This window comes from Erinaceus europaeus, chromosome 1 (assembly GCF_950295315.1).
Source record: "Erinaceus europaeus chromosome 1, mEriEur2.1, whole genome shotgun sequence".
Taxonomy (NCBI): Eukaryota; Metazoa; Chordata; class Mammalia; order Eulipotyphla; family Erinaceidae; genus Erinaceus; species Erinaceus europaeus.
In genome coordinates this window covers 68,884,860-68,900,186 of record NC_080162.1, presented here as the reverse complement: position 1 = coordinate 68,900,186, position 15,327 = coordinate 68,884,860, and the positions used below count along the sequence as shown (strand labels likewise).

General features: G+C 42.2%; 1 protein-coding gene across 3 annotated transcripts in view; it reads left to right on the top strand.

The window, feature by feature from the left end:
* Positions 1 to 3,034: 3,034 nt before the first annotated feature.
* The window catches only part of CRLS1 (cardiolipin synthase 1), a 29,290-nt gene continuing 16,997 nt past the window's right edge, over positions 3,035 to 15,327 (top strand). Inside the window, exons 1-2 of one of the 3 annotated variants that reach the window (XM_060186671.1) lie at positions 3,035 to 3,489; positions 9,566 to 9,703. In XM_060186671.1, coding sequence (XP_060042654.1) covers positions 3,181 to 3,489; positions 9,566 to 9,703 — 447 coding nt within the window. In that variant the 5' untranslated portion in view covers positions 3,035 to 3,180. Of the gene's footprint in view, positions 3,490 to 4,243; positions 4,360 to 9,565; positions 9,704 to 15,327 lie in introns of those variants that run through there. The other 2 variants (XM_060186680.1, XM_060186687.1) reach the window with 2 other exon arrangements.

Sequence of the window (15,327 nt, the reverse complement as noted above, 5' to 3'; positions counted from 1 at the left end):
AAGGTTTAATTTCATCATCATCATCATTATTGAAAGACCAGAGCTGTACACACACAGCTGCTCCGTGGCCTATACCTGTTTGTGTCCTGCCTTTTATTCACATATATATATATATTACAGTGTTGCATACCAAATTTCCATCTGAGAAAGCATTCACAAAGTTGTTTTTTGCTGTTGTTTTGTTATTGAGAGGGAGGGCAGGGAAGATAGCATAGTGGTTCTGCAAAGACTCATGCCTGAGGCTCAGAGGTCCCAGGTTCAATCCCCAGCACCACCATAAGTCAGAACTGAGTAGTGCTATGGTCTGTCTGCCTGTGTCTCTCTCAAATAAATAAATGAATGAGAGGGAAGGGGAAAACACAGGAAAGAGAGATACCTGCAGCACTACTTCACTGTTTGTGAAGCTTTGCCCCTGCAAATGGGGACTAGAGGCTTGAACACGGGTCCTTGCTTATGGTAACATGTGCTTACCTAGGTATACCACCACTCAGCCCTGCATTCACAGTTTTATTTTATTATTTAAAATTTTGTATTATTTTAATAAGAGATATCAGCAGTGCTCAGCTCTGGATTAACTGAATCTGGAACCTCTGGGCCTCAGGCATGAAAATGTGGTGTACCTGTACTATCTTCCCCAACCCAACATTAAAATTGAATTTTAATGTTTAAGTAGCTCTGACACACAAAATGAATGCAGTAGTTAAATATGAACTTAAGTAAAGTAGCAAGTTAAGGTATAAGGATACATTCAACTTTAATCTTTCCTACCTATAAATTCACCTTTTAGGTATGTGGGTTGTCATCACAGGGCTAAGGGGATAATGAGGACACAGCAAAAACCACTTAAAGTCAACGTGATAAAGACCCTGGGTCCATGCTCCCAGAGGGATGGAGAATGGGAAAGCTATCAGGTGTTGTTTTCGCCGGGCTATGTTGTTTTCGCTGGGCTGGCTTCACGGGAGGGTAACAGACGACCAGGGACTCATGGTTGAGCTGTAGGCAGTATCTCTTTATTCATGCAGGACACAGCACAATCTAAGCCGAGCTAAGCTAAACTAATGGTACCGTAAAACAGCATGAAGCCAGCCCAGCAAAAACAACATAGCCCAGCGAAAACAACACCTATGGTTTTGTTAATTAATCCTTTCTTAAATAATAAAAAAACCCTCTAGAAAACAGGTCTATTTTTTTAAATATTTATTTTATTTATTCCCTTTTGTTGCCCTTGTTGTTTTATTGTTGTAGTTATTATTGTTGTTGTCGTTGTTGGATAGGACAGAGAGAAATGGAGAGAGGAGGGGAAGACAGAGAGGAGGAGAGAAAGATAGATACCTGCAGACCTGCTTCACTGCCTGTGAAGCGACTCCCCTGCAGGTGGGGAGCCGGGGTTCGAACCGGGATCCTTATGCCGGTCCTTGTGCTTTGCGCCACCTGCACTTAACCCACTGCGCTACAGCCCGACTCCCAGGTCTATATTTTTTAACATTGGGCTGGGGAGAGATGTGTAGTGGTTATAAAATGTCTTTCAAGGGAACCTGGCGGTGGCCCTGGCGCAGTGGGTTAAGCGCACGTGGAGCGAAGAGCAAGGACCAGCATAAGGATCCAGGTTCAAGCCCCCAGCTCCCCACCCGCAGGCAGTTCACTTCACAGGCGGTGAAGCAGATCTATAGGTGTCTTATCTTTCTTCCTCTCGGTCTTCCCCTTCTCTCTCCATTTCTTTCTCTCCTATCCAACAACGACGACAGCAATGACAACAATAATTACAACAATAAAAAAAAAAAGGGCAACAAAAGAGGAAAAAAAATGCCTTTCATGCTGGAGGCACCAAAGGTCCCAGGTTCAAACTCAGCACCATAAGGTGGAGCTTAGAAGTGCTCTAAATACATGAATAAATACATTAATTTACATATATTAGTATGCATTGATTTACATGAGAGAACCAGAGCATCACTAACACGTGAGGTTCGTGAGGTTCGAGGGATCAAATTCAGAACCTCATACTTTAAATCCGGTGCTCTAGCCATGATGCCACCTCCCCAGCCAAAAACAATGCCGTAATATTGCATTATAAATATTAAAAGCACACGTTGATTATACACATAACAATATATATAACTATTTATCTGTAATAGCCATCTAATTGATGCTGACCTGAATTGTAACTATATCTCACATTCCTCAAAGATTTTTAAACTTTTGAATCTAAGTTTTATCTTGTAAAAGCAATGAAAATAGGGTTGGGGAGATAGAAAGCATAATGATTGTGCAAAAAAGACTTTAATGTCTGAGACATCAAAGATCCTTGTTTCAATCCGCAGCACCACCATAAACCAGAGCTGAGCAGTGTGCTTTGGTTAAAAAAAAAAAAAAAAGTAATGAAAGTAATATAAGAAAGAGGCTTAGAGTTGAAGTTGAATTCAGTGCAATAGTGCACTATAGCCTGGCTACAGCAACTTTATTTTTTTTTAAAGAAAACTTTTCAAAAAGTAAACACTTTCCAGGTAACTATTAGTAACTAATTGCTATGACTGACACCTTCTAACACCAGTTTTTAGTAAATACAATGCTCAACGCACCGGGTTGAGTGCACGTTACAAAATGCTCCAAAGATGGAGAGGAGCAGAGATTTAATAATTATTTAGGCCTGTATATAACTACTTAAACCTCTCATAAGCACCTCACCCCAAGCACACTTGCACCTGCAGCGGCCCCTCCAGGACCAGTCCCTCCAGGACCAGTCCCTCCAGGACCAGCCACGCTCCTGGGAGGTGTGTGTTATGGCCCCCGCACAGCTGTCCTCTTCGCAGTCCCAGTCAAGTCCTCCAGGCGCCACTTGCTCCAACAGGTTCCTCTTTTCCCTGCGGCGCTGACCTCCCGACTGGGTGTTTGTGCAGAGCCGGGAAACCAGAGCCACCTCGGCGCCCAAGCGCACACGCCTCCTACAGCCTCCCGGGACTCTGGGATACCTCGCCGCCAAGGTGTCGTAAAAGCGTCGCAAAGGCGTCCGTCCTTGGCGGCTGCAAGCCACCTGTATAAACTGGGCGTGCTGGGGTTTGAAAACTAGTATGGAGGAGGCTGAGCTTCCGCCGGACTGTAGGAACTCGATGGAGCAGCGGGTCGCGTGTGTCCCCGACTGCTGAGCACTCGCCGCTTGCACTCCCGCCGCGCGGCCGTAAGGCCATGCTGTCTTCCCGCGTGGCGCGCGGCGCGTGCGGGGCCCTGCGCGGAGCCGTCTGGGCGCCGGGGGCGCGGCCGGCCCGGGGACGTGCCCGCGGAGCCCCGCTGCGGCCCGCGCCCGGCTGCCTGGGCTGCGTGGCGGAGCGCTGGTGGCCGCGTCCACCCGCGCTGGGCCTGCGGCCGCCCGGGACCAACAAACGAGACCACTGCACCGGCGCGGGGAAGGCGGCCCCCGGGCCCGCGGCTGGAGGCACCGCGGCCGCCGCCGCCGAGGCCCGGGAGCGGTGGAGCTTGAGGAGCGCGGCCAGCCTGGTACGAGCCGGGGTGGGGGGACAGGGACGGGGCGGGGGCGCTGGCCCGCTCGGGCTTCGCTTCCAGGCGCCAAGAACGTAGCCTGGCCGACCAGACCTCGGTCGCACGCTGGCGTTTCCGAACTTTGAAACCGTTACCTGGAGAGAAGTTATGGACAGGTCCTTTGGGCGGGGTGAACTGCGGGGAGCACCCTGGGGTCTCGGAGGTCGGGGTAAAGTCCCCCCTTCCCTCCCCGTCGCCCTGTCTGTTTGTCTGTCTGTGCCCGGTAGCTGGACGGAGCTCTAGATACAGAGCATGGCTAAAAGCAGCTGCTTCACTTGTTTAAAGTCTGTTTTCTAGTTTTCTGCAGGGAGCCCCCATGTTTAGGGCAAGTCGGTGGAAATCTTCAAAAGGTCATCAGGCAGGTTTGCTGGTGCATATTTGGCTCCCTGTCATTTGACCTTTGGTAGCTATACATACTGTGAGATGAAGGTAGTTAAATAATGAGTCGAAGAGCCTTTAACCTCTAATTGTCGAAAAAAAAAATTTTCAATACTCCTATTAAGGTTCCGGAGGGAAATAATGGGTCCGCTTACCTGTCAAATACTTTCCCAGAAGAAGATAACAGAGCATGGCAGTCGTGCAGCTAACGTGATGACATGTTAGCAGGACTCCTGCAATTATTACATCTTCAATTGTTATGTCTTCAGCGGGCCCCTGTGTTGCTTTCATCAGTTGTCCAGCATGGGTTGAGGTAGCCACATCCTGGCACATCCTCGACTCCACTAATAGCTAAAGCATGTTGGGGTCTGAGTGCTGGCTGCTTTGAGGCTGCCTTATCCTGGCTGAAGTCCTTCCCGGAACGGCAGCAGTTGGTCGAGTATGCCACAGGTTATCTGGTTGGGTAATCCGAGATTAGCTCTCTTAATCTTAATTTAGAATCTTTGACAAATTTTAATGGTTTGAAATTAATGAGACACTTTAATATTTTATTTATTAATGAGAGAGAGGGAGCGGCATACAGAAAGAACCAAACATCACTCTGGTACATGTGCTGCCAGGGATTGAATTTAGGACTTCATGCTTGAGAGTCCAGAGCTTTATCCACTGTGCCACCTCCCAGACCAATGAATGATTTTTTTATGTGGAGCTGAAGAGAACCCCATTTATGACTTTAATAACTGACACAGTCTGGCTGTTTGCAACTTGATCTCAAATGTTTTCCCGTTAATACCTGTGATTAACTTTAGGGCCTTTTATTTTGATATTTTGCTTTGTTATTCCTTCTTATTCATGAGTGATCTTTATCCCCATCCCCTGTTGGTTGCTTTTGACTCTGGGATCAGTATTCTCTACCACAATATGATCAACAGACAACATTTGTCCCTCTGGACTCTCAAGCACTCTGACTTTTGAACTTGAATTTGGAATGTATCCACATTCAAAAGAGTACGTCCATTTAATTGTATATTGGTGGACCTTTATTTATTTTTTAAATTTTACTTAATTTATTTTTCTTTACGAGAGCACTGCTCAGCTTTGGCTTATGGTGGTGCAGGGGACTGAACCTGGGACTTTGGAGCCTCAGACATGAGAGTCTTTGCATAACCATTACTATATCTACCCCACCAGAAAGTATTGCTTCTTGTTTGGTATTCCCTGGAGAAGCTGAAATTTTTCTGTATCTTTCTGTGGCAGTGGTCTCCCAGGCCCGAATAACAACAACCCCTTAGAAGTTCAATCTTCTAGGCTAAGATGAATATTTTACACCCAGTTCTGATTATAAATAAATATAAAACTACAAGACCAAAACTTCTGCCTTAAAGAATTGATTTTTCCTTTTTTTTTTTTTTTTTTTTTTTTAACCAGAGCACTACTCAGCTCTGCCTTATGGTGGTTCGGGGAACCTGGGACTCGAGCCTTAGGCATGAGAGTCTTTTTGCATAACCATTATGCCATCTACCCTGCCTCAAAATTGATTTTCCTTACAGAATGGTTTGTGAAAAAAAAAAATTGAAAGTTGTAAGTAATAAGGATTTATTTGCCAAAGTACAGATAGTACACCCCAAAGAAATGTGGAGCAGGATGTTCCTATGTGTGCAGAGTTTGGTATAGCTGAAGTCTACTCAGAAGAGTGGGGGCTGTCCCAAAGTGGGAGGCAGCCCTACAGACTTAGGCCCCCATTCTGGCATGGTCATACATGTCTTGGGGCTGTGTGTGTGTGTAATTTACAAAATAAAGGGTACAGTTCCACACCCTTCCACCACCAGAGTTCTGTGTCCCCACTCCCTCCATTGGAAACTGCAGTAATTCTCCCAAGGTCACAGGTATGGGTTGACTATTATTTCTATAACTCTCTATCAATATCTATTTTTCTATATTTTCTATGGTTATGCCTTCTCTTCCATTTTATGTCACAGCTACACCTATTTCTTCTTCTGAATGGCTTTCCTTTTTCTCTTCTCTCTCTGGGTCCTAATGGAATTGGGTTTCAGAGCCCTCTAGTCATCTGCCCCTGACAGGGGTTGATAGCATAATGGTTATACAAACAGACTCTCATGCCCAAGGCTCCAAAGTCACAGGTTCAATCCCCCAACCACCACAAGCCAGAGCTGAGTATCTTCCCCTTTCATTTATCCCCCTTTAGGAGTCTAGACCACGATTCTTTTGTGGCTCAGAAGGTAGGAGGTCTGTTTCCTTAGTGGGTCTTGGGGTCTTTCTAGGCTGGTGGGGTAGGATTGTTGCTGACTAGCAACCTTGAAATTTGTTCAGGTCTCCCTATCCGTGCTCATGTCTGCTTAACTATCTACAGCATTCTCTGTCAAGGGCTTAAGACCCTGAAATCATAGGTATTAAAGATATCCAGACTTCCTGCTGACAAGGGCCAAAGTAGTTTGCCCGGGGTCTTACCCTCTGTCAGGTGGAAAGGCTTAACAGTTGGGAGCAAGGGGCAGAATTGATGTCCACTGGCAGCCAGGGGTTACAGATGATGAAGGGGTGCAGCTGTGGGATCAGCAGAGGAGACAGTTTGATATCCCTGCTGGAGCATTATTTGGAGTTCCATGACTTTAAGGTAGCCCCAGTCACACACCTGAAAAATGCTACCAGAGAACACGTGATCTCACCTCAGTTCTTCCTCTCCCCCACTCTTGCCTCATGTATGTGAATGTTTGGTGGTCGTCTTGTCAGCTCCTTCTCAGCTACATAACCAAATTTTAGTGCATTTGCACTGAGCCTGGTGGTCAATGTGAATCCAGTGGTGGAGGTTCTTACCACCACCCATAGGAAGGTTATATATAGTCATGGATTCCCCCCCCCCCTTAAGAGAATCAGGCAAATTGGTTACCTATTAAGAGAGAGGTTAAATAGGGGTGATCTTGTGAGGAGGTAGAATTGGCAGTCTTTATTCAGCTGAGGGGGAAAAAATATCCAGGCTGTAGGGTATAACATTTCCTTGGTAATCTTTCTTTTCCCCTTTGTACAGTGTCTAGGTTGAGTCTCTTTAAGAGTTGAAATACCCTCTCATGAAATAGATTTTTTTTTTTTTTTGGCAAGGAGGAAATGTTCTCCAGAGCATATGCCAAGGTACCCTTTTGCTAGTGCCAAATACAAACAGCTTGCCTCCATGTGAAGTTTCAAGGAATTATGAAACTCCCACGTGGGAGCTGTGCAAACCCACAGCTTATATTTGGGAATCTTAGCATTCCCATGAGTTTTTTTGAAACATTTTTTCCCCTTTGTGATTTCGGTCATTATTCTTCTATTTTCTTCCAGCTTTTCTCCAATTTGATAGTGAACTTATACAATTAAACTTTGTTTTCCTTCCTCTTTGCCTATGCACTGTATACAGTGTTAAGTGTTTTCAGCTGTTTAGAGTAAGAGAGGATATTTGCAATAAATATTTCAAGCCAAAATACCTGTGGTTGAAAATCTGCCTTTTCCTCTAGACTAGACTCACTTGAATTACAGAGTGTCTTTAATTTCACTTTTAAAAGCATATTATTGTTAGTCCTCAGTTCTAACGGTAAAGTCCCATTTTAAACACTTAACTTGGGTCAAGGACATACATAGTGGTTATGCAAAAAATTTAATGCAGGAGTTGGGCAGTAGCGGAGCACAAGTGGTTACGTGCAAGTGGCATGAAGCGCTAGAACCAGTGTAAGAATCCTGGTTCCAGCTTCCTGCTCCCCACTTGCAGGGGGGTTCACTTCACAGGCAGTGAAGCAGGTGTCTTTCTCTCCTCTCTCTGTCTTCCCCATCTCTCTCCATTTCTCTCTGACCTAACAACGACATCAGTAACAACAACAATGATAACTACAACAACAATAAAAAACAAGGGCAACAAAAATATAAATAAATAAATAAATAAAAATGAATGCTTGAGGTTCTGAGGTCCCATGTTTAATTCCTGGCACTGCCCTAAGCCAGAACTGAGCAGTGCTCTTATTAAAATAAATAACAGGGAGTCGGGTAGTAGCACAGCAGATTAAGCACATGTAGCGTGAAGCGCAAGAACTGGCCTAAGGATCCCAGTTCGAGCTCCTGGCTCCCCACCTGCAGGGAAGTTGCTTCACAGGCGGTAAAGCAGGTGTCTATTTTTCTCTCCTCCTCTCTGTCTTCCCCTCCTCTCTCCATTTTTCTCTGTCCTATCTAACAATGATGACAGAAATAACAACAACAATAAAAAACAACTAAGGGAAAATAAATAAATATTAAAAATTAAAAAATAATAACATATTCAAAATAAAAACTTGACTTGTTAATTCTCTTTAGGAAGATAGTAACGATAACTACTTTCTGTATAGTAGACAGTTTAGTCTACGTTTGTATACGTAGCATATCACTTTCTGTATTTTTTTTTTTTTTTTTTTTAGATAGGACAGAGAGAAATGGAGAGAGGAAGGGAGTACTGCTTGGCTTTGGCTTATGTGCTACAGAGAATTGAAGCTTCAGGCATGAAAGTCTTTTGCATATCCATTATGCTCTCTCTCCAGCTCTGAAATGGTGCTTTGGGATCTATCTCTCCCTTCCTTCTTGTGTCTCTCACTATGTCTGTTTCTCCTTTTCTCTATTTAACTCTATAGATGTATCTTTTTAATGAAGCTGGGGAGATCACTCGTAGTATTATACATGTTCAAGATTGTTAGTTTGGTAGCTGGGCAATTACTCAACTAGTAGAGCATTAAGCTTGCATGCCTGAGGTTCCTGGTTCAATCCCCAGCAATACATGTGCCAGAATGGTGCTCTGGTTTCTGTTACTTGCTTTCTTTATCTCATATTAATTTCTCCTGTGTACAAATAAAATAAATCTTTAAAAATTAAAGACTTCCCAACTCTGACACCATTTTCCCAATACTTTTAGCCCACCTGTATGTTAGCAGCTAGACTCAGGCAAAAATTAGTACAGTCATGGGCCACTTAGACTATACCTAAAATAGACTCCGAGTTTCTTCGAACATGAAGACCCCAAATCTCATCTGCTATATTGCTACCTTTAGGTTCCTGATTGTTAAACAAATTGTTCTGCTTTATAGCTTAATGCTTTTCAGCCACCAAGTTGCAGATGCTACCATGATGCCAACTTCCCTGGGCAGACAACCTCACCAGTGTGTCCTGGAGCTTTGCCTCCCCAGAGCCCTGCCCCACTAAGGAAAGGTAGAAACTGGCTGGGGGTATGAATTGACCTGCCAATGTCCATGTCGAGTAGAGAAACAATTACAAAAGCTAGACCTCCCACCTTCTGCACCCCATGGAGATCTTTGGTCCTTACTCCCAGAGAGATAAGAATAGGGAACCCTCCATTAGAGGGGATGCAATGTGGAACTCTGGTGGTGGGAATTGTATGAAACTGTACCCCTCTTATCCCACAACCTTATTAATCACTATTATATCACTAAATAATAATAATAATAAAATAAGAAACCTTAAAAGGAAGGAAAAATGAAAGACTTAGTTCATCCCCAAATACATAAAAACCCAAAGTACTATATAATAAGTTGATATAACTTCTAACTTTTAAGTTAGTGACGTACTTTGCTAATGAACAAAGTGTGAATTTATAGTATTTAATTAAAATTTTGTTGTCTTTGTGTTGCAGTATGAAAACCCATGGACAATCCCAAATATGTTGTCAATGACAAGAATTGGCTTGGCCCCAGTTTTGGGCTATTTGATTATTGAAGAAGATTTTAATGTTGCCCTAGGAGTTTTTGCTTTAGCTGGGCTAACTGATTTGGTAAGTTGTAAATGCAGTTCTCCTGTTTTGCTTACCTCCTGAATCCCAAGGTTGCTCTTACATTGAAATAACACAGTCTTAGTCTACTTTTCCTTGGAAGAAAATGTTAACACTAATGTGATCTAGTATTGTGTGTAAGGAGTTGTCTTTTTAGCATCTCTGGGACTCTGATACTGACAGAAAGAAGGCCTAGACAGCACTTTCTTCTTCTTCTTTTTTTTTTTTCTTTCTCTTGACTTTTAACTTCTAAGTAAAAAAGCCCTGAGAATTTCCCAAAGAACATAATACTTGCTTTAGGGAGAGATGTGTGACTGGTTTTTTTTTTTTTTTTTTTTCCTGTTTACTGTCATAAAAAGAAATATTCTCATTTGGCCATTAACTGGCTTTACTGGTAGAGAGGAAAAAGTGTATGAGTTGTTATGACTAACGAGCTTATAGAGGCCAGATTTTTGCTCAGTTTTTAGTGGTAGAAAGACATGGGCACTCCACAGGCTTGGTCTCTGGTCTATATCCATACTCCTCTGACCCTCTTACTGTCCTGCCAAAGACCCTAATGGGAGGAAGCATTAGGCACTCTTACTCCAAGAGCTCTGTGCCACTACAGTGTCAGTTTTAGGGAAGGGGAGGATTTATTTGGGTTATATCAAATTAGAAATTGGGAAAATGTTTTAACAGAAGGCTACATTATGTGTTAGTTGGATTATATTTATAGACCACCCTACTTCATAAACGAGTTGAAATGGTTTATCCTACAACGCACAATTGAGGGAAATGGCGAAAATTAGTAGATGAAAATTTTTATCAAGGCAAAAGCAAGAAGTAGATACAATAAACATGTACAAGACTGGTCTGGGATCCAAGGGATAAGCAATAATGATTTGGTGTTTTTTCAAGCTGATTTACACTTGATAAGCTTTGTTCGATATTTATTAAGAATGAAGAAAACCTTACTTTCTGTTAATAAAAGCTGTATAATGTCTTCTTACCATCAGTTACTCCCAATTTCATAGAAGCAAAATTCCATCTTCCATTGTCCTGGTGAACAGTATAGAATTAGCTGAAGATGTTGTAGGATAAATGAGGGCAACTTGCATTGCTGTATGGGCTTTCCAAATATGCACCAAATGTAGTCTTTCAAAGTGACTTCCTCTGCTCTAGAGTTTACTTTCCTTTCTGTCACAGCTTCTCTCCATTCACACAGTTGCTTCTGTTCTTTTATCCCTGCTTTTATTTCTGAAGTAAGCAGGCCTTCATGATTAATATGTTCTCCTAGCCTATCCAAGGCCGTTATATTGGTCTTTCAATTTTGTTTACTTTAAAAAATGATCCTTTTTTAGTTACTTGATTTGACATTTTTGTTTATAGGTTTTTGTTTTCCCTTTAGTTACCTGAGATTGCAGTTTTTACCTAATGGGTTTGAGGGGACAGGATTTATTTACTTTTTTTTTTAAGATATAAAAGATTATTTGTGGAAACTTGAGTCAAGTGGCAGTCATAAAGTTTTTGATGCCTCTAAATTGACTGCTGGGCAGATGACTGAATCCTTAAGGGTTTATGCAAGGCAATGGCAAGGTCTGATATATACTGAGTATGGGAAGTGGGTTATAGGGAGGCCAAGAGTGGATGCTGAGAGGCTAACTAGGAGGCTTATAGCAATCTGGGGAATGGTAGTTTGAATTAGGCAGGAGTTCAGAGTTGGAGAAAAGTGTGTAGGTTTGTGATGGGTTCTGAAGATAAAGTTGATGTTGATGGATTGAATGTGAGGTGAGAGGAAAGAGTTAGCTATTTCTGGTAAGCAGTTAAAAAATTTTTTTTTTAACTTTTCTTTCTATCAACCAGATACATGGAGTGTAACATGTTTTTAGTTATGGGCAACATTCAGGACAGGACAGAGTTTGTGGAAAAGTACAAGAGGTGTTACACCTGACGAGTGGTATCAATTGGATAGTTGAATGTGTAGTAGTTTGGAGTTGGAGGAGGTTAAAATAAGAAAAAGGGCCAGAGAAGTGAGTCATGAGGTGAGCAATGGAGAAGGAGCCAGTAAAGGACACTGAAAAGTAATAACTGGGGTCGAGCAGTAGCGCAGCGGGTTAAGCACACGTGGTGCTAAGCGCAAGGACCAGCGTAAGGATCCCAGTTCGAGCCCCCGGGTCCCCATCTGCAGGGGAGTTGTTTCATTGGCGGTGAAGCAGGTCTGCAGGTGTCTCTTTCTCTCCCCCTCTCTGTCTTTGCCTTTTCTCTCCATTTCTCTCTATCCAACATGGACATCAACAACAATAACTACAACAACAATAAAAAACAAGGGCAACAAAAGGGAAAATAAATAATTTTTTAAAAAAGAAAAGTAATAACTAAGAAAAGAAGAAAATTAGGCAGTATGATGTCCAATAAGAAGTGTGAAGGGCTGGGGAGATAGCATAATGGTTATTCAGAAAAGCTTTCTTGCCTGAGGTCCCAAGGCTCCAGGTTCAATCCCTTGGAGCACCATAAGCCAGAACTGAGCAGTATTCGGGTTTAAAAAAAAAATGGGGGGGGGGGGAGGACGACAATGAGTGCAGAATGGGTTTCAGTTGTTTTGGAGGCTCGGGTAAGCTAAAAATGCATTCATTGGTGCTCTGAGCCCCATGTGTAAGAGGGTAGTGACAATAAGAATAGGCTGATAAGCAGATGTGAGGTAATGACAACAGATACCTCAGAAAAGTACAAGAGTTGTTACACCTGACCAGTGGTAGCAGTTCCTCAATCGCTATCGAACAGGCCATGGCCGGTGCACCGCTATGTTCCATCGCTGGAGAGCCAAAGACGACCTGAACTGCCCCTGCGGCTCCAGACAGACTATGACCCACATAGTCAACGACTGCCACCTCTCCAGATTCAAAGGAGGTCTAGAAACTTTACATCAGGCTCAACCTGACGCTGTTGACTGGCTACGGAAGAAGGGCAAACGCTAGAAGAAGAAGTGGTAGCAGTTGGATAGTTGAATGAATAGAATAGTAGTTTGGAGTTGGAGGAGTTTATAGTTAGAGAAGAGTTACCAACACACAGATAGATGGTCATGTCTGAGTGAAAAATAAGGCTGTTGTAAAATAAGAAGAAGGTTGTCTTATGGAGAATAGAGAAACAGAGTCACAGAAGAGTTTTTTTTTTTTTTTAAAGATAAACAGAGAAGTTGTATTGTTTATTGTTAATTAGTTGACCTAATAAAAAGGAAAAACTGAAGATGCAAGGGTGGAGGGAAGGAAGGAGAAAGCCAAACCTCAGAAGATGAGAGGGCCTAGGGCCAGGGGTGAGGGGAAAACAAAAGTATGACTGAGCACAGAAAGGTGGTTGCGGTAGAGGTAGGAGTGTAAAGGAGCGCTAGTCATCTGTTTGTATTTTTCTTTTTTTTTTAATTTTTTATTTATAAAAAGGAAACATTGACAAAACATCTGTATTTTTCAAGAAAATACAGCCTGGGTGATTGGGGAAGATAATCAGTTTGAAGTAGAGCAACCCCTGTGTCTATACAGTAGACAGGTATAAGACTCCTAGGCAGGAGTAAGTGTTCTGCAGATTTGTAGCCATTAATTTGAAGGTAGATCCGATCATTTAAGTGTGTTGGGGGTCTTGATTGTCTTTTGAGCAAGGTTCAGCTGCTAGGGTACTGTTCAGGAGCACCTGGGTTACTATGTTGAAGTAAGAGTTGAGGGAAAATAAATAAGGGTGTTTGCAAAGGAGTGATATTGGTGACTTTCCAATCTAATGTATTTTACTGAGAGAGAGAAAGAGAGGGAGATGCCAGAGCCCTGGGTGTGCTGTGCCAGGAATCAAACCAGAGACCTCACTCACATTTGCAAATTTAGACTGCACCACTGTGCCACTTCCTGAGCCACCACAATCTCTAATATTTGAAAAAATATTAGAGAAGATTTGAAAAAAAAAAGAAAAAAGAAACAGATTTGTTCAGTTGTGATAATAATTAGTAATTGTGAGGAGGTTTTCTTTTTTCCTTTTTTGAGCATTTACTAAGTAGTAACTGCTAAACAAGTGTTAACCATTAACCACATTATGTGCTGAAACAACCCTTTTGAGGTAGGTAATATCTTTGTTTTACAGATGAGGAAAACACTAGGCTTAGGCCAAGTTATTTTCTCTAGGTCACACAGTAAGTTGCAGAGAACAGATGTGTTCTATTATTAAGTCCAAGGTTTTTTTTTTTCTTGTTCTTTGTTTTTATTTAAATAGGTGAAAATAAAAGCATTAAATATTTATGCCCAAGTTATTTATTTTCAGCCTATTTTGTGACTTAATGGTGACTAGAGCTTTAATTCCTCAAGTGAGTCTGGAGATCTGAGATTTTATTTATTTTAAATTTTAAAAATATTTTTATTTTATTTATTATTGGATAGAGACAGAGGGAAATTGAGAGGGGAGGGGGAGATAGAAAGGGAAAGGGACAGAGACACTTGTAGCACTTTTCCCCTGCAAGTGGGGACCAGGGGCTTGAACCTGCATCCTTGTGTACAGTAATGTGTGCACTTAGCCAGGTGCACCACCAACCTGGCCCCGAGATCTGAGACTTTATTTAAATATTCATAGTTAAAATGTTATGACTCTGAAACTTTAAATAAAGCAATTAATTTGTTTTCAAAATCTCTGGGCATTTGGCACACTGCCAACCAGGTGTACCCTGTACTTTAAAAATGTTTTATTTGTGAGAAAAGTGAATAGTTTTTGTATCAGAAATTTTAAGTAGGCCAAGCTGAGTATGGAGTTTTTAATTCAAATATAGGCAATGTAAAAGTTTAGACATGGAATTAGCAGTGGTACTAGAAATATTGGAAGACAATAATGATTGAAATATAAGGCATTGGATCATGTTATAGAAAAGTAAGGGGGCTGGGTGGTGGCGCACCTGATTGAGCTCACATGTTACAGTACACAAGGACCTGGGTTCAAGCCCTCGGTCCTCACCTGCAGGAGGAAAGCTTTGTGAGTGGTGAAGCAGGGCTGCAGGTTCTCTCTCTCCCTCTTCTTCTCCCTCTCCCTCCCTCCCTTTCTTTCCTCTTCTCAATTTCTGACTGTCTATCCAATAATAAGAAAAAAAGGAAAGTGGATAGGACTAAGAGTTAGGAAAGGAATCTCACAGTTATAAAGGTAGTCCTCGCGAGTAAGAGCAACTATTGTAGGTAGAGTGAAATAGCCCAAGGCTCAAGTGACAATCCCTAATCCATACAGTTATATTGAGTTTTATTTGGCCTCTTCATCCCACAAAGAGGCATGATGAAAACATTGAGGGGCTGGGTGGTGGCGCACCAGGTTGAGCACACGTTATAATGCGCAAGGACCCGAGTTCAAGCCCCCGGTCCCTATCTGCAGGGGGAAAGCTTTACAAGTGGTGAAGCAGGGCTGCAGGTGTGTCTCTGTCTCTCTCCTTCTCTATTACCCCCTTCCCTTTCAATTTCTGGCTGTCTCTATCCAATAAATAAATAAAGATAATTAAAAAAAAAAAAAAGAAAACATTGAGAAACATTGAAGATCTTCAGACAGAAAATAAAATTATTTTCAGACCAGTTAGTAATTTAAAATTTAGATGTATACTAGTTAAAAAAAAATTGGTTGGGGTTAAGAAGCAGATGAACTTT